The 19,196-nt window shown below is 40.0% G+C and overlaps 1 protein-coding gene across 2 annotated transcripts in view; it reads left to right on the forward strand.

Moving 5' to 3' along the window:
* Positions 1-15,238, forward strand: part of UTP18 (UTP18 small subunit processome component) — a 36,270-nt gene extending 21,032 nt beyond the window's left edge. Inside the window, exons 10-14 of one of the 2 annotated variants that reach the window (XM_010386212.2) lie at positions 4,080-4,203; positions 6,645-6,819; positions 12,823-12,965; positions 14,268-14,306; positions 15,089-15,238. In XM_010386212.2, the coding sequence (XP_010384514.2) occupies positions 4,080-4,203; positions 6,645-6,819; positions 12,823-12,965; positions 14,268-14,292 (467 nt within the window). In that variant the 3' untranslated portion in view covers positions 14,293-14,306; positions 15,089-15,238. The remainder of the gene's footprint in view (positions 1-4,079; positions 4,204-6,644; positions 6,820-12,822; positions 12,966-14,267; positions 14,307-15,088) is intronic. The other variant, XM_030922596.1, reaches the window with a different exon arrangement.
* The last annotated feature ends 3,958 nt before the right edge of the window (positions 15,239-19,196 follow it).

Here is a 19,196-nt window from a genome sequence, read left to right on the forward strand (position 1 = left end):
TTAACGAAAAGCTGTGTTTGTTTTTAAAGTTTCTTTTTAGGTAGAAAATCATTTATTTTTAGAATTCATTTTTGTTGCCATTGCCTTCTCATTAATAATAATGGAGAGCTAACAATTTAACATGCAGTTTTAACATGTTTGGGGAAAGAATGGGAAGATTACGCTTATGTAAAAGATTATTCAGGGGTAATCATTCTCCTATGATTTCCTGTGCTATGAACATTAAAATAAAATTTTATATGCCTTTTTTTCCCTATTCTATCTTTTGTCACTTGGTTTTCAGGAAACCTTCAGAGGGCGCAAAGGAAAAACTTCCACTACAGTTTGGTTTATATTAACATTCTTGAAATGACAAAATCATAGATACAGAGAATAGATTAGTGGTTGTGAGGGTTTAAGGAGGATTTGAGGGCAGGAGAGAAGTGGAGGTGACTGTAAAAGACCAACAGGAGGGGTCCTTGTGGTGATGGGAAGTTTTGTGTCTTGACTGTATCAGTGTCACTATCCTGGTTGTAATGTTGTCCTATAGTTATGCAAAATGTTAACATTGGGGGGAAATGGTAAAGTAAGACTACACTGTATTTTCTGTATTATTCCTTACAGTGTATGTGAATCTACAATTATCTTAAGAGGCATAATTTTAATTAAGTAGTCCTACCTTCCTTAAAAAGATAAGGCAGACATTATTTAAAAAAAGATGATTCATTTGAAGATTTTCTGACTTTCTTTTTGAAAGTTACTTAAAATCATCAACTCCTGTAACAATACTCTCTTGACTTCGATAATGTTTTAAATTTTCTTCATTATTGTCCTTTCTGACATTTCTGTAGCTCTTTTAATTAACCTGCACTGTCGTGCTCTTCTACCTTTCTGACTTCCCTAAGTCTTCTTGACTCTTATTCTGTATCCCAAAGGACCGTGGGGGCCATCCCTTGGGAGAGCTACATAATCTTAGTATAGTTAATGCTGTGTTTGGTAGCGGGAGGCTTTCAAGTGGTTCTGCTCTGTGAGTAGTAGTCAGCAATCTCTGTACAGCTTTTTAGCATAATTTTTATTTGACCTCAGCTAGGAGCAATTTGTAATTTAACATTAAAATTAGTAGCATTAATTAAAATTATTTAACTTTTTAAAAAGGATTAATTTTAGCATTAACATTAATTTTTGTTTTGTTTTTATCCTAGAATCAGACTTTCACAAGGTTATTTACATTTGTATGTTTCTAATCAATGAATATAAGGCCAGGAGTAGCTATATTTTCTATATTGTACTAGTTTTTGTGACCAGAAAGAAGAGAAAGAAAAGAGAAAGAGGAAGGAAGGAAGGAAAGATGGAAGGAAGGAAGGAAGGAAGGAAGGAAAGAAAGAATTAGTTCAGAGTGATATTCCTGATGAAATGACCCTTGGCCCTGGGAGAGAGAGAGAGGGAGGGAGAAGAGGTGGGGAAGGGAGAAGAGGTGGGGAGGGTTGGTCAGCAGAGGTACTGAAATTTGATACATGAATTGGATGCAGATGTAATGTATTTACAAATTTGGTCACGGCTGTCTAATTTATAGTAAGGTCCTAAGAAAGCAGGGAAGGAGAAATCAAAAGTTGAGCCTTGGTAAGTTAGGGGTAATTTTGAAATTTTGATGGTTCTCCTCCTCCCTCTCCCCTTCTTCCTCCTTTTCTTCTTCTTTTTTTTTTTTTTTATTTTATTATTATTTTTTTTTTTGAGATGGAGTCTCACTCTGTTGCCCAGGCTGGAGTGCAGTGGCATGATCTTGGCTCACTGCAACCTCTGCCTCCCAGGTTCTAGCAATTCTCCTGCCTCAACCTCCTGAGTAGCTGGAATTACAGGCGCATACCGCCATGCCCAGCTAATTTTTTGTATTTTAGTAGAAACAGGGTTTCCCTGTGTTGCCCAGGCTGGTCTTGAACTCCTGAGCTCAGGCAATCCACCTGTCTCAGCCTCCCAAAGTGTTAGGATTACAGGCATGAGCCACCACGCCCAGCCACTTCTTTTTTTTGTTTTTGAGACTGAGTCTTGTGTTGCCCAGGTTGGAGTGCAGTGGCACGATCTTAGCTCACTGCAGCCTCTGCCTCCCGGGTTCCAGCGATTCTCCTGCCTCAGCCTCCTGGGTAGCTGGGATTACAGGCACACATCACCACATCCGGCTAATTTTTGTATTTTTAGTAAGACGGGGTTTCACAATGTTGGCCAGGCTGGTCTCGAACTACCGACCTCAGGTGACCCGCCAGCCTTGGCCTCCCAAAGTGCTGGGATTATAGGTGTGAGCCACTGGGTGCAGACCCTTTTCTTATTCTGTATGGAGTAGTTTATGTGATTGGTAACATAGTGTTCACATTACACTGTTACATGTTAAGAATATTTTGAGATAAAAAGAGTTGAAGAGTTTACCTTTTTCTGACTTTACAGGTTTTGTCTTTGTTTACTCAGGAATTCTTTTTTTTTTTTTTTTTTTTTTTTTTTTTTTGAGACAGGGTCTTGCTCTGTCTCCTAGGCTGGAGTGCAGTGACATGATCTTGGCTCATTGCATCTTCTGCCTACTGGCTTCAGGCAATTCTCATGTCTCAGCCTCCCCAAGTAGCTGGGATTACAGGCGTGTGCCACCATGCCCAGCTAATTTTTGTATTTTTAGTAGAGATGGTGATTCACCATTTTGGCCAGGTTGGTCTCGAACTCCTGGCCTCTAGTGATCTGCCTGCCTCTGCCTCCCAAAGTGCTGGGATTACAGGCATGAGCTACCGTGCCTGGCCATCTCATGGATTCTTTGCTGCCTTTTTTGCCATAAGTCATCAACTCATGGTCATTTCATGCACTTGCTTTCTAGATGTTCTTGCTTTTGATCTCTTCCCATTTTAGTCTATTGAGAGACTAATATTTAAACACTTTCCTTTATTATAGCATTAATGTACAGGCAAACATATAAGGCAAAGGTTTAAAAATTTGATCCTATTCAGTTTTCCCAAATATGTTTTACTGCTACTTCACCTGCACCCTTACTCCAGCCTGGAACATTTTATTTGTTAGGGAGTTGAAACTGAGATTCACTGAATTCTCATTGGGAGAATAAGAGTACATGTGGAAGGGTGAAGTTTAGAGCAATATCCTAAAAGGAAAGATACTGAGGTACTAGAAAAAGGAAGAGGTAAAATAGTGAGGATCCACTTTTGAGATGGATGTATGGTCATTTCAGTAAACTATCTGTGCTTATTCGTAAGCTTGCGTTTAGCATTTTTTATCATTTAAATAACTTGGTAATAGATAAATTGTGTGTGTCTTAATTATAAATTCCTGTGTTCTGGATCAGTTCGTTTTTCACTTCTTCCTCTTCCATCATCATTAACAGTTTGATATGTAAATCACTAATCTTGCCTATGAGGTACTCTAATACCTGTTGATAGATGTTGGAAGAGCTATGCTAGTGAGTGGTGTTTTGTTTTGCCTCAGATTTTTGCTCCAATAATTTATCTGAGTGGAACTTAGAAGCTTTTTCTAAAAGTTCAACTCAAACCAACAGCTTGTGATTTTTTCCTGTAAACCTAAAGGTATTATCTATTAATGACTAACTGATGCAGTTTTCTTCTGTATATGTGAATGTATACAAGAAATATTCTTAGGCCGGGCATGGTGGCTCACACCTGTAATCGCAGCACTTTGGGAGGCCAAGGCAGGTGGATCACCTGAGGTCAGGAGTTCGAGACCAGCCTAGCCAACATGGTGAAACCCCGTCTTTACTAAAAATACAAAAATTAGCTGGGCATGGTGGCACAAACTGTAATCCCAGCTATTTGGGAGGCTGAGGCAGGAGAATCGCTTGAACCCAGAAGAAGGAGGTTGCATTGTGCCGAGATGGTGCAGTTACACTCCAGCCTGGGTGACAAGAGCAAAACTGCATCTCAAAAATGGAAAAAAGAAAAAAGAAATATTCTTAGTCCAGTTTTCCAGAACTAGGAGGGTTATAATAGGTCTGTATTTGTAGTCTCCTGTACTATTAAGAGGGACTGAGAGTGGCCAGTTTACTTGCCTTTCAAGTTTAAAGCAAAATTAAAAACTATTTTTTTCACTCTTTTATTCAGGGGATGGAGAAGTTTATGTTTGGGATGTGAACTCAAGGAAGTGCCTTAACAGATTTGTTGATGAAGGCAGTTTATATGGATTAAGCATTGCCACATCTAGGAATGGACAGTATGTTGCTTGTGGGTAAGAGAGATTCTTGTAACCTTAATCACATCGTGCTAATGAGAATATGTTAAGGAATTGAATATACTAGATGGTGTGTGAGTAGTTCTCTTTATAAACTATTCAGTAATTATGAAATTGGTCAACCCAGCTGAGCTTTTTTCATTTTATCATCTTTGTGCAGTGTTGAATAATAATATTACAGTAGTGCCCCCCTTATCTGCAGTTTCACTGTTTGTGGTTTTAGTTACCTGTGTTTAATCACAATCTGAAATCTACGTAAGATATTTTGAGAGCAAGAGACCACATTCATGCAAATTTTATTAGGATATATGTTATAATTGTTCTGTTTTATTGTTATGTCAGTCTGTTATTATGCCTAATTTATAAATTAAACTTTTTTTATAGAGATGTGTGTATAGGAGAAAACACAGTACACATAGGGTTCAGTAATCCACAGTTTGAGACATCCACTGGGGTCTTGGAACACATGCTCTGCAGATAAGGAGGGATTACTATAACTGCAGTTGAACGCCTTTTTAGCAAAGAAAATGCTGGCGCTACCTTATGTCATTTGTATTTTTTCCTGTTTAAAATGCCTGTTTGGTCGCATCAAGTTTTCCTGTAATTATTTTCAGCTTCTTGTCATTGATGAGGAGATAAAATAAGTTTAACTTTGGGTTTAAATCTTTAAGATACCTAAAGCATTTTTCCTTTATCCAGCTGGGGGTATAAATAAAAAACATGTTTCTAGGAAATACCATTTGATAGTATTGTAGAAACTTTAAAAATATTATCTAGAACACATTGTGCTATTACTGAAAAAATTGGTTATTACACTGGGGAAAAGATGGGTGTGTTCTCCTGCTTGATTCTGAAGATGCAGGGTGGGAGGATGAGACATTGGATACTTTGCAGTATTCTAAGCTACCTTACTAAACCACTAATTAGCACCCATAATTCTGTAACTTCAAGAAGGAGGCTTTTATGATTTTCTTAGACCAAACAAAATTGAGCTATGAAATGATTTCAGTCAAATCCTCCCTGGGATGGGAAGTCAAGGGGTCTTACTGTCCAGAAACTTAGCATGCTCTCTACTCTTTGTTCACTCTCTCCTTCCAGGTTAAAACTGGGGAAACTACTTGTATATATATCCCTACCACCATTTGCAAATTGGAGTTTGGGAGGAAAGGCAAGTAGAACTAGGCTGTGGAGCTTGGAGACCAGGCCATCTGCCGTAGGCAGTAAGACAGTAACAGATCCCTTGGAGGGGGAGTACCCTGATGAAGGCCCCTTCCTTTCGTACCCATGCCTGTGCCAAGCCTGTAGCGAGGGACATCTCAGCACAGCCAAGCATTTGCCAGGGTAGTGTGCGCTGTGGCAGCAATTCATGAGTAGCAGATCTTTTGGGAATCAAGCTCCTTTAAAATGAAGACTGCTGTTTAAACTATAAGTAGTTTTAAGAAGAACTGCATTTGCCTCTGTGGGACAAGAAAAACTGCACAAAAATGGTCTTCACTCAAATTTGTGAGGCCAATCTTCCTTGCCCTCTGTTTTTTGTATCACTTTTTATTAGTCCCCTTTGAAGGGCCTATATAGGAAAGAATCTAATACTAGTAGCTTAAACTCATTTAATTTTAATTGCCCTTCAGTGTAATTGATTTCTGATGTGCTTTTCTAAAGACCATTTAAGGCTTTAGAATCTTAAAGTTATTCTTAAAGAATCTTAAGCAAATCTTTAAGCTTTTAGAAGAGGAAGAAAGGGACAGGTCGATGAGCCTTGAGGTCACTGCACCAATAGGCAGGCATCAGGTAATGAGTCACCAGGACAGTAGGATTGGCAATAGGGGAATAGGCAAAGGATGTTTGTAATGTATTTGATAAATGCTTAGAAGATGAGGAGTGGGAGAGAAGTATTCACGTTCTCAGCCTCCAAGCCTGTGCAACCAGAGGAGTGGAATTGTCATTGAAGGGAGGCGGAAGGAAGGGAGGAGGGGTAATGGTGTTAGAAGAGATAATTAATGCATGTGGCCACCCCTACAAACCGTTAGGAATGCAGTGCATAATTAGGACTAAAGGCACTGATTTGGATGTGGTGGGTGATTAGGTGGTCTGTGGGAGTAAATGAGATGAGTGAGACACTAGAAGTAGGTTGGAAATAGAATCCTGAGGACAAGAATCAGTGGAGAAAGAGGTGACTGTGAAGGAAACAGGATGCAAGAAGAGTCAGTAAAGTTTAACCTTCAAGAAGTCAACAGAATGGGGAGAATTTGAATTCTGTTTTCAACCTGTTTGGTTGGAGGTTCTATAGGACATCTGTGGCTATAGTGGTGATAGCTGGACTCTTTGTAACATATGATTCCTGTAAATACCAGTTTGTGGGGTTAAATCTATATTCACTTAGGTTGTGAAAGCCCTTTTACTTGTTTTTTAATCTACTTTAATCCCTTTTCTCTTTGTAGTTCCAATTGTGGAGTGGTAAATATATACAATCAAGATTCTTGTCTCCAAGAAACAAACCCAAAGCCAATAAAAGCTATAATGAACTTGGTTACAGGTGTTACTTCTCTGACCTTCAATCCTACTACAGAAATCTTGGCAATTGCTTCAGAAAAAATGAAAGAAGCAGTCAGATTGGTAAATATTTCATTACTCCTTTATCATTGTTAATTTTTAAATTTAAGTTGAAAGCATGCAAGAGTAACAGGAAAGGAGAGTGTTGAATTATTTTTAAAACAGTGTCTTCTTTTGATGTAGAAATTACTAGTATTATAGCTTTTGGATGTGGTTGTTGGAAGGATGCACAGTAACCACCACATTTGATTATGTCAGTTCTTTCAGGAAAGCTTTGCTGTCCATTCTCACCATTCCTAAAGTGGTCCTCATTTTCAGAGGTTTCTTATAGTGTTAATGTTAAGGACTATATTTAAGGCAGACGCTTCTTTCACAATTTTCTTTCCTCATCTGCCTTTTTAAGGCCTATTGTCTTAATGGAACGGAGGCAGTTCTTGGGTTTTGAAAGTAAGTTGAACTTGAAAATTAAATTGTGTAAAAGTATTGTAATTTAAATAGCTAGATAGTACCTGTGAATATACCCTTCGTGTCAGGAATCTGCAGGACCACCTCCAGGTTTGGTGGCTAACTATAGACAACTTCCAGGACTCTGCATATGTTCGTTGAACTCACGGCTAAAATGTATTGCCGTGAAAAGGATACAAAGCAAAATCAGCAAAGGGAAAGGGTACATGGAGTAAAGTCCAGAGGAAACCTTCTAAGAGTCCTCTTCTAGTGGAGTCACACAGGACAGTTTAATTCCTCCAGTAATGAGATGTAACAACATGTGTTAAGTGTTTTCTACCTGGGAAGCTCATTAGAGACTCATTGAGGAAGATTTTTATTGGGAGTTCATATAGGTACCACCTCTGCCTATCTTGTACCCTTCTGCTTAGCATGTACCAAAATTCTAGATTCCCAGAAGAAAAACCGGGTGTTTAGCATAAACCACATTGTTTGTACAGTTTAGGCACAGTGAGCTACCCATATCATTCAGAGAAAGTTTCATGCCAGTATAAGGAACTGTGTGCTAGTCAAGTTCTCCAACACCATGCGATCGCCACCCTTGTAAACAGACCTTCTCTTTATTTTTTTCCCCGAGATGGAATCTCGCTCTGTTGCCCAGGCTGGAGTACAGTGGCGCAATCTCAGCTCGCCGCAACCTCTGCTTCCTGGGTTCAGGTGATTCTTCTGCCTCAGCCTCCTGAGTAGCTGGGATTATAGGGGTATGCCACCACGCCCAGTAATTTTTGTATTGTTGTTTTTTTAGTAGAGACGGGGGTTTCACCATGTTGGTCGGGCTGGTCTCGAACTCCCAACCTCATGGTCTGCCCGCCTCGGGCTCCCAAAGTGCTGGGATTATAGGCGTGAGCCACCGGGCCCGGCCTAGAACTTTCTAAGGATAGCAGCCTCAGGCCTATGGAAACTCTTTTCTGCCCAACCTTAGAGCTCAGCTTCAGTGTCACCCCATCTCTGTGAAGTTTCCTACTCTTCAGGCAGAACCAATTTCCTCAGTCACTTAACAATTTTTTGCCCAAGGCACCAGGTATACAGAAGGCATAGAACTTTGAATAGCAGAATTGCATTTGCTGCTATGTGTTTACTACCAGATTGTACACACTTTACAAAGTGTGTTATTTTTATTGTGCTCACTTGGCAAAAAGCCTTGCATCTGCCATCAGCTTTGTATTAGAATATATAGTTTACAAAGATTTACAAAGAGTTCTACAAAAAGTTTGAGTCAAATAACAGTTCTTCAGAGGATTAACTTAACCAAAGTAAACAGTTAATAAAGGGCAGAATTGTGATTTGGATGCCACATTTTTTTCTAGCAGTTCATTGGTTTTCTGGCTGAATTCCACAGAGCCCTAGATTCTGCACAGGGCTTTATATGGCATGTAGGGTAAGGAGGAGGCTAAGTGCCTACTTGTATCATGTAGAGCAGTATCATTGTTGTCTCTGGTATATATTGGGATTCTGCATATGATTTCCTTAAGAAATGTTTTGTTGCGCTGGGCGTGGTGGCTCAGACCTGTAATCCCAGCACTGTGGGAAGCCAAGGCAGGTGGATCACTTGAGGTCAGGAATCCAAGATCAGCCTGGCCAACATGGTGGAACCCCATCTCTACTAAAATTACAAAAATTAGCTGGGCTTTGTGGTGGGCGCCTGTAATCCCAGCTACTCAGGAGGCTGAGGCAGTAGAATCGCTTGAGCCTGGAAGGTGGAGGTTGCAGTGAGCCGAGATCGTGCCTCTCTACTCCAGCCTGGATGACAGAGTTAGACTCTGTCTCAAAAACAACAACAAAATGGTTTGCTGGAAAAAGAGTGAAAAATACAGCATAGCATTTTATTGCCTCTCTGTTGAATGAATCATTTGATAAATGAGAAGGTTCTAATTCAAGTGAGCTTTAAAATCCCTGCTCCCTAATGGGAGTGGTGTACTAGTAATATTAACCTTTTATCACTTTAATGGTAGTAAATTGTTTTAGAAAACCATCGGATCTATCTGCTGTTGACATAATATATTCTGCAAGACATATAATAGTTCTGCATAGTTTGCTTCAGTGATCATGACAGCATTTGTATTTTTTTTTTATTGTGGCAAAATCACACAAGGAATTCATTAGTAAAAGCCAAATCACAGTTTTTAAATGGTAGTCAACCATAATATCTAATGGAAAGAAGCCAGGCATAGCAGCTCCGTAATGCCTTGGTAAAACATTGTTAGTATCGTTAAATGCAATCAATCCCTTATAATGATTCAGTTTTGTCATCCCATTACAAATCACTGTGAATTTCAGCTGTTGGAATAGCAGGAGACTCAAGTCAAATTCCTGTTACATCGACAATTTTGGATGTAGTAGAACGCCATGGAACTTTCTACCCATTAAATCAAGGATGAGTGAGCTTTTACTTGTTGAATTTTGATATCTGGATACTTAACTGTTGTGATAGAAATGGTATTAGAAAGCCGACTGTGGTGGCTCACGCCTGTAATCCCAGCACTTTTTGAGGCCGAGGCGGATGGATCACCTGAGGCCAGGAGTTAAAGAAGTTGGATATTTATAGGCATTTTTCCTAATTAATAGTTCAATTGTAGCCTTTTTTTTTTTGGAGACGGAGTCTCGCTCTGTCGCCCAGGCTGGAGTGCAGTGGCCGGATCTCAGCTCACTGCAAGCTCCGCCTCCCGGGTTTACGCCATTCTCCTGCCTCAGCCTCCCGAGTAGCTGGGACTACAGGCGCCCGCCACCTCACCCGGCTAGCTTTTTGTATTTTTTAGTAGAGATGGGGTTTTACCATGTTAGCCAGGATGGTCTCGAACTCCTGACCTCGTGATCGGCCCGTCTCGGCCTCCCAAAGTGCTGGGATTACAGGCTTGAGCCACCGCGCCCGGCCAATTGTAGCTTTTAAAACAGAGACTATAAATAGATGTCAGAGCACAGCATAGTTTTAATCAGGTGAGATCATTGGCCTGAGGGAAGATTCACCAATGCAGTGAGAGGTTACACTGGGGAAGTGTAGATACTTGCAGGTAGATACTATTGATGTCTTAGGAGGACATCGTAAACAATCCACCTCCTTTACCCCATATTCCAAGTCAGTAGCAGAAATAAAATTTAAAAATAGGCCAAGTGCGGTGGCCCACACCTTAATCCCAGCATTTTGAGAGGCCAAGGTGAGAGGATCACTTGAGGCCAGGAGTTCGAGACTAGCCTGGCCAACAAGAGGAAACCCCATTTCTACTAAAAATAAAAAAATTAGCTGGGTGTGGTGGCCCACACCTGTAATCCCAGCTACTCAGGAGGCTGAGACAGAAGAATTGCTTGCCCCCAAGAGGCAGAGGTTGCAGTGAGCTGAGATCGCGCCACTGCACTCCAGCCTGGGCAACAGTGAGTGAGACTTGATCTCAAAAAAAAAAAAAAGAAAAATTCAGATAGAAAGATTGGTTCTAGTGTATTTTGATGAGGAAGAGTCAGAAAACCAGCTCCCCAAACTTCAAAGTCATTCCAGGAAAGTTGGTGAGTGAATGCCTGAGGCATGGTTTTGTAGTTTCAGGTGAAGAGGGTGGGAACAAAAGGCAGAGGTAGGACAACTTTGTTCTTAGCCCTTGCAGCAAATGTTTTTTTCCTGGTCATCTGCTTTCCTGATGCCGTGGATCATGTGTTCATAATTGGGGCATGCTTGGAGGATACAAACTTACAATAACCCAAGCAAAACACAGTTAAACCAAGGTACTTATCACAGATTTATATAGTATCTGCCTTCCCAAATTAAATGTAAATAAATTTTTGCAATATCCATATTGTGGCTTCTCTCTATAAAACAGGAGTCTGCTTTTTTACTAAGTGCTTGAGAAAATATATATACTTAATATAAATACTTAATTTCTTGAAGAACCTGTATAGAGAGTGGTATTTAAGAACTTTAGAAGTGAAGACCAAATTGGGGTTCTGCCAACTTAGCTTTAATGGGTCAAGACCACTTCTCATTAGCACCATTGCCTTCACATTGATGCTGTGCTGTGCAGGCAGAACCTGCCTTCCAGCAAAGTTGAAAATAATTGAATGTGGCTTGGAGATTCACTGTAAACAGTATTTTCTTGACAAAATGGTTGGTAAGTATGTATCAGAATTTGGCCTGATGTGTGACTGACTGAAAGCAGTTTAATAGGTGTATGTATCAATGGGTTTTACATACCCATTTTACCCAGCACTTGTCTGTGAAAATCACTTTGATTGATGGTATAAAGTGTGACCTGAAAGTATGGAGGATGACTAACTGCCCAGGTAAATAGCTGAATGGTAATGGTTATATGTATTTGAACATCAAGGTGCTATATCTTTTCAGAGAGCTAGAGAACATCTGAAAGTGAGTGTTGTTACAATTGTGGCCTAAAGGTAACTGCTTCCACACCTGGGTTTTATTCATCCACAAATTGGGTGAGGACCTGTCTCTTGAACTTAGGAAGTAGACTCTGGAGAAAGAGATGTGTGTGTTCCTCCTCATACTTAGGTCTGGCTTTGAGGTGAGCTTTTGGCTCTCTCTAAATCAGGACAGTTTCACTTGGAGTTAGATTTTCATGATTCAGCCCTCTTTGAGGAGAAATTGTAAAAGGCAAAGAGTATATACAATAGTTGAAAATTAAAAGTACAAAATGGCAATTTTATGGTAGTAGAATATATGCGGTATGACTCTGCCTAGGTTTCAGTTATGTAAAATCAGACTTTATAATGTTTAATTTTTTTCACCATTTAACCAGATGAATCTTCATGTTTAAAATCTCTTTTCCCTGTGATCAGATTTTAGTATTCTTTACTGTGGCCATTAAGCCAGAGTGGGTGCTGTTTGCTTTAGTTTATTCATTAATCTATTCATTGAACAAACATTTGAATCTCTGAGGCATCATGCTAGATGCTGTGTTGATGCTTTTTTCTCTTTCGTCCTTTTCTTTTCAGTTAATAACACATTAAAGATCAAATTTCATAATGTGTACACATGGGCACAGAGGATAGAATAATAGGCATTGGAGACTTGGAAGGCTGAGAGCATGGGAGGGGGATAGGGGACGAGAAATTATCTAATAGGTACAGTGTACATCAAGCTTGTCCAACCCACGGCCCAGGACGCTTTGAATGTGGCCCAACACTAATTTGTAAACTTTCTGAAAACATGAGTTTTTTTTTTTTTTTTTTTTTAGCTCATCACCTGTTGTTAGTGTTAGTGTATTTTGTGTGTGGCCCAAGACAATTCTTCTTCCGTTGTGGCCCAGGGAAGCCAAAAGATTGGACACCCCTCTCCACCATTGGAATGATGGTGACACTTAAGAGCCCAGACTTCACCACTGTGCAAGAAATTCATGTAGCAAAAGTGCAGTCATGTCTCTTAACTATAAAAATAAAGTAATAAAAAAATGAAAGATCAAACTTGATTTTGGAATACTTTGCTGCACTAATAGACTGTACTTCCTTGTGTGCTACAATCAAAATGAGCTTTATGTTTCAGCAGAAAGATAGAATGAAGATTACAATTCAAGAAACATGAGCTCCCAGTTGTTACAGTTTAAAGCTTTTTATTATCTCCTGCAGGTTCATCTTCCTTCCTGTACAGTATTTTCAAACTTCCCAGTGGTTAAAAAGAAGAATATTTCTCATGTTCATACCATGGATTTTTCTCCAAGAAGTGGATACTTTGCCTTGGGGAATGAAAAAGGCAAGGCCCTGATGTATAGGTAGGTATTATTTATGTTTAAAAGTCAGAGATACCTATAAACTACGTGTGACAGTATGAAGAGATACTATATATTCCTAATTCTACAATTAGTAAATTATAGCCTGTTTATCTTGACTCTCATCTTCATTATCTTCAGGTATTTTTCTACCATAAAATGTCACTAGCAGAAAAGTTCACCGGGGGAATATATATATTTTTTGGAAAGCACTATTTTGAGAATGTCAAATTGAGGAAAAGTAGCCACTTTAATAATATTTCCACTTCCTTGGTGCCTTATATTTAGATTAACTTTTGCTGATTTAATAATTCAGTTTACTCCACTAGCTTTAATTGATTTCTTTTTAAAAGGTGTTTCTTTCCCTGTAGCTGTAAGCTGTAAATAAGGGTGTTAAGTACAAAGATAACCAAAACTTACATGCACTGTCCAGGTTCTTTTCTGTACCCGACATACTTGGCTATAAAACAGGAACAAACAAAACCTAATTACATCATTGCCAGAAGATACAGGTGACAAGGTGGATCTTCAGGGCAAACTAAAGAGTTTTCAGTAGAAAACTTGTGATGTAAATCACAGCCCTCTTTCCTTGCTCCTTGTGTTGCTAGTGAATGCTACATAGAACCCTGTGTTTCTGTTTGTATGCTTTAGGGAACTCCTGCTTTCAAAATGAACTAAAATCAGGAGTGAAGAAAAGGAGGAATGTAAATTATTTTTGAGGGAATAGTTGTGAAAGGAGAATATACCAGACAATAATGTGGTTTAAAGTTCTACTTACTTTGAAAGGAAAATGGGTTATACCAGGATAATTGCATTAGTCTCATTTCAGGTCAGATTTGGAGTGGTTCTGTTTCAGTTTTGTATTTTATAAAAGGATGCAGATTCTTACTGCACTTAGAATTCTCTTCCAAATCCTTTGGTATTTTTATAACTGAAATTTTCTTTTCTCTAAGACCCAAAGGCCATTAGATTTTTCACCAGGGCATTGCTCTGTAGAATGAGACTGTTTCTAGCTATACTAGTGACTGGAATGGACTGATGACATTTTTATTGATTATTTCTGATCAGGTATTTCATAGACCCTTATGTGAAACTTTGGAGTAAGCTTACGCATGTTATCTAAAATCTGAGGCATTCGAATCCTCCAGAATGTCAGATTGAGGAGTCTGAACCTAACTGCCTGGTGTGAATGATTGTAATTACATGTTTTACCCGCCAAAATCTTCCTAAATGCCATTCTGTGATCTAATTGAAAATACTGTGGGTAATTACAAAGTTCAGATGACTTATTTTTCACTTTTCCAGGTTGCACCATTACTCAGACTTCTAAAGAGACTATTTGAAGTAAGAAAACCCTTTTCTTACAAATTCTGCAGGTTTTAAGGTTACATCCATTGCTGTCAGTTGGTGGAAGCAGCACATTAGCTGAGCTTTGTTTCTTACCCCTAGGTTACTGCATCTTTATTTAGAGGGGTGGGATGGAAGTAGATCAGGAACTGTCTAGCTGAAGTTGAGCCTTCCTTGGAAATTTCTTATCCCAAATCACAACAATCTGGCTCGGTTCTTCTGAGGTCTGATCTCTAATGTTGCATTCAATAATTCTCATCAAAATTGTAATTGCTGGACATGTTTAATCCACAAAAGACTTAATAACACAGAGATGGGTCTTCAAATATAGCTATAGCTTGTATGAGCTTAAATCCTCTTATATATGTTTCTTGAGAAATTAGCAACTTGCCCTGTTTCACAGAACTAGATAATGGGGCTGGCCATTAGTTCTACTGCCCAATATTTAAAACCGTAGAACATCCTTCCCTTCTCATGGTGTCCTTTCGGGTCTGAGATGCAGTGGTTCTGAGATTGAGCTTTGCAATTGGCCTCTTCATCACAGTTCACTGTTTGGTCTTCTCAGAGATTAATGAATGTTGAGAGACTTTGAGAATGCAGATATATATATTTAATTAGGACAAAGGATTTTTAAAGTTACAGGCATTTTGGGCAAAACTTTAGCCAGGAGGGGAAAGCAGTTTGGCTATCCTGTCTCTAAAGATTACATTGCCAGTACGTGTTTGTTGATGACCAGCAGCTATAAATCAGGTATGTAATTTCTTTTGTTCTTTCCTCAGGTCCAGTTGAGTCACAAGAGAAGCCTGCCTTGATATATCGTCTCAGAAACTTTCCTGAATGTGTAATAATATATGGAAAATGATTTATAGAGCCAGCTGTGCTTAAGAGCCGGTAATGTCTTAATAAACGTGACAGCTTTTGTTTGAAAATAAGTGTATCTGGTTCTTCCCTCTACCCCCAACACACACACACACACAAACTTGGATGCATTTAAGACTAACCATGAGAAATTGGAAACACCTGTCTGTAGCCAACAATAAAATATAAGCGGATTTTCTCATACTTCACAGCTAACCCTGATGCCTGGTTTCCCCCTTCCTGAATAGATCTCTCTGTGCTTTAGGGGATCAGCTAACAGGTCGTTTCTTGAGCTGTGGAGGTCAGTCGGCTTGATACAGAGCAGTGAAATCTCACATAGTGAAGTTCGAACTTCCAAGTTTTCCGGGAAAGGTGATTTTGGAAATGAAAAGGCTTTTCTGGGCTTACTACTTCAAATCATTGTCATTGTTATTTGAAGAGGGGGCATAGTAAACCTGGTAGTCTTGTCCTACGGATTATCCGCCACTGCCTTTCCTGGAGATAAATGTTCATTATGCCAACTTAAATGTTTGATTTGTATTTCAAGGTTGACAGCTGGCTCCATAGTTATCTTATAATATAACCTTGCTTGAGACCAGTCCTTACGTTTCTTAGGAAGAACTGACACTATGTCGTGCATTTAAGAAGCATTAAAGGGGTTGGGCGGGTGTTATGAGAAGTATCAAGTTAGGTCTAATAGCTTTCAGCCCCACCCTCTACTAAAACATGGAAGAGAGAAGTCAGGGCGGAGGAGGGAGTTTTTTCAGCAACAGAAAGTAGCTCTGCCCAGTGAAGTAATAGGTCCCTTTGTGTCTTCAAGGCTCTCCTGGGTCAGCTGGAGAGGATGTAGGACGTAGAGCAGTCCAATAGGTGTGGGTTGTGTTAACTTATCCCAGCATCTTTCTAAAAGAACATTTTATCTTGAGATGGACTATTGCAATCTAATTGTGGAGACACTTCCCCTATTTCCTTTCTCAGCAACTTTTTCCATAGTAAATAGTATTAATGCTAAAACCTCAAATTCCTGAAACCAGTGGGCTTGTTGGTGCTATTTCTCTCTCCCATTGCTAGAGGGCAGCCTTGGATCACATGAATAGTTGCAGGCAAGGCTTTTGGAGCTTTTTGCTGTCACCTTGTCCTTAGCTTCAGCTAAAGCATTTCAGAAATGGACACCAAGCCTTACATGTGCTTATTTTGCGTATGGTTTTCAGTTCCCAGAAGTGTGACAATTTATAGGAACTTATTCTGCAGAAAATGATGGAAGCAGAGTCCAAATTTTAACTGTTCTTTGTTAAACTCTCTAGATCATTTTTATACACTAGTAGGAGCAGAATAAAGTATCCAGTTCTAATCTCCAAGGTAAACAGATGTGCTATTTGTTCTACAGACAGAGATGCTACTAATCCTGTGTCTTGTATTTTAACGTTTAATTTCCCCCCCCTCAGTGGAAGTTAGAGATTTGAGTCAGGCTTTCATTGTGTCTCCTTGTAACCAGAGAAAAGCTAATTCTTCAAGGAAATGAGATCCATAGCCATGAACTTCTTTACAGATGCTCTTTTGGCAGTTGCTGTGACAGCATGAAAGTGGCTCGTGTCCCTGTTTTTGGGGGAAACCATCTTGAGCTGTGAGGTGATATTTTGCCATCCAGAGCCACACAGGATGTACTTGGGTATACTTTGAGTGATAAATCGACAAGTTGAAATCTTTGATGTATCCCATTCATCTCTCCCCTCATCCTCACTAATATTTAGTGAACCGAATAAGGATTAGTCTTATGAAGATGTTTCCTCTGTTTAAACAAAGTACAGGTGAAAAGTTATTTGCCTTACAGATGGACGTTAAGTGTGTGTGGGTATGTGTGTGTTTCTGGTGAGGATATGTAACCTGTTCTAAGCCGACCAGCTGAAGGGTTTGTAGGCATATCTGCACCTCCAGTTTGAGGATGGGATGGAGGCAAGCAAATGCCCATGAAGTCAGGTGCTTGCTCACAGCTTCGAAGAGTTCTTAAGCTACTTGGGAAGATACTTAAATGCCATCTGCAAAGTCATTACACAAGAAACAAAGCATTTTCCATTCTTTTATTTTAAACTGGAGGAAATGGAGGCTGGAGCAAGAGCCTTGGGGAGAAGGTAGGCTGTGGGAGTGTGGATAGCACTTCTGACTCCCTGGTGCTGTAATTGTGCTGACATCAGTAATATATACATAGAATCTCATACAATTCTCGTTTTTCTGTGAGGAAAATAACATTTGTCATTTTACAGGGAAGTAAATTGAGGTTTCAACAGATTGAACATCTTGGTCCCAAAGCCATCATTTTGACATAGGTCAGTGGTCCACAAAGCAGAGTTTGCATACTCTAAGGGTATGAGATACAGCCCTTTAGATTGTGGGAAAGAAATACTAGAACTTCTTTGCTGTGTAAAAAGTAGTTTTCTCCCAGTTACTTGGGAGGCTGAGGCAGGAGAATCACTTGAACCTGGGAGGCGAAGGTTACAGTGAGCCAAGTTTGTACCACTGCACTCCATCCTGGCAACACAGTGACACTCTGTCTAAAAAAAGTATTTTTGTTACATAATGTATTCATGCTGTAGCTCATAGAGATAACTTACAAACAGATACGGTTTTTTGTTTTGTTTTTGTTTTTGAGACGGAGTTTTGCTATTGTTGCCCAGGCTGGAGTGCAATGTCGTGATCTCGGCTCACTGCAACCTCCACCTCCTGGGTTCAAGCGATTCTCCTGCCTCAGCCTCCAGAGTAGCTGGGATTACAGGCATCCATCACCACGGCTGGCTAATTTTTGTATTTTTGGTAGAGACAGGGTTTCACCATGTTGGCCAGGCTGGTCTCGAACTCCTGACCTCAGGTGATCCACCTGCCTTGGCCTCCCAAAGTGCTGGGATTACAGGCATGAGCCACTGCACATGACCATAAACAGATACGTTTACATTGGGGGTACATTCAATGTACATTTCTTTTGAGACAGGGTCTTGCTCTGTCTCAGGCTGTACTCCACAGGCTGGAGTACAGTGGCATGATCGTGGCTCACTGCAGCCTCCATCTCCCAGGTTCAAGTGATCCTCCCACCTCAGCCTCCCGAGTAGCTAGTACTACAGAGGCACACCACCACACCCATCTGATTTTTGTATTTTTAGTAGAGCGTTTCTCCATATTGCCCAGGCTGGTCTTGGAACTCCTGGGCTCAAGCAGTTTGCCTGCCTCAACTTCCCAAAGTGCTGGGATTATAATAGACGTGAGCCACCGTTCTGACCTCAATGTACATTTCTTATTAAAGGACCACTGGCCTAGGTGCCTCACTGGCAAGCCAGACTTGACACATTTCCACACCCTGTCCTCCATTGTTCCCAAATTCTCTTTTTATATTCCCTGTAATGTTAAAGCTTCTCCATTAACTGTCACATAAGCTAGGGACTTTAGACTGACTTTATTTTTTTATTTTTATTTTTATTTTTTATTATTATTATACTTTAAGTTCTAGGGTACATGTGCATAACGTGCAGGTTTGTTACATAGTATACTTGTGCCATGTTGGTGTGCTGCACCCATCAACTCATCAGCACCCATCAACTCGTCATTTACATCAGGTATAACTCCCAGTGCAATCCGTCCCCCCTCCCCCCTCCCCATGATAGGCCCCGGTGTGTGATGTTCCCCTTCCCGAGTCCAAGTGATCTCATTGTTCAGTTCCCACCTATGAGTGAGAACATGCGGTGTTTGGTTTTCTGTTCTTGTGATAGTTTGCTAAGAATGATGGTTTCCAGCTGCATCCATGTCCCTACAAAGGACACAAACTCATCCTTTTTTATGGCTGCATAATATTCCATGGTGTATGTGTACCACATTTTCTTAATCCAGTCTGTCACAGATGGACATTTGGGTTGATTCCAAGTCTTTGCTATTGTGAATAGTGCCACAATAAACATACGTGTGCATGTGTCTTTATAGCAGGATGATTTATGATCCTTTGGGTATATACCCAGTAGTGGGATGGCTGGGTCATATGGTACATCT

This window comes from Rhinopithecus roxellana, chromosome 19, assembly GCF_007565055.1.
Source record: "Rhinopithecus roxellana isolate Shanxi Qingling chromosome 19, ASM756505v1, whole genome shotgun sequence".
NCBI lineage: Eukaryota > Metazoa > Chordata > Mammalia > Primates > Cercopithecidae > Rhinopithecus > Rhinopithecus roxellana.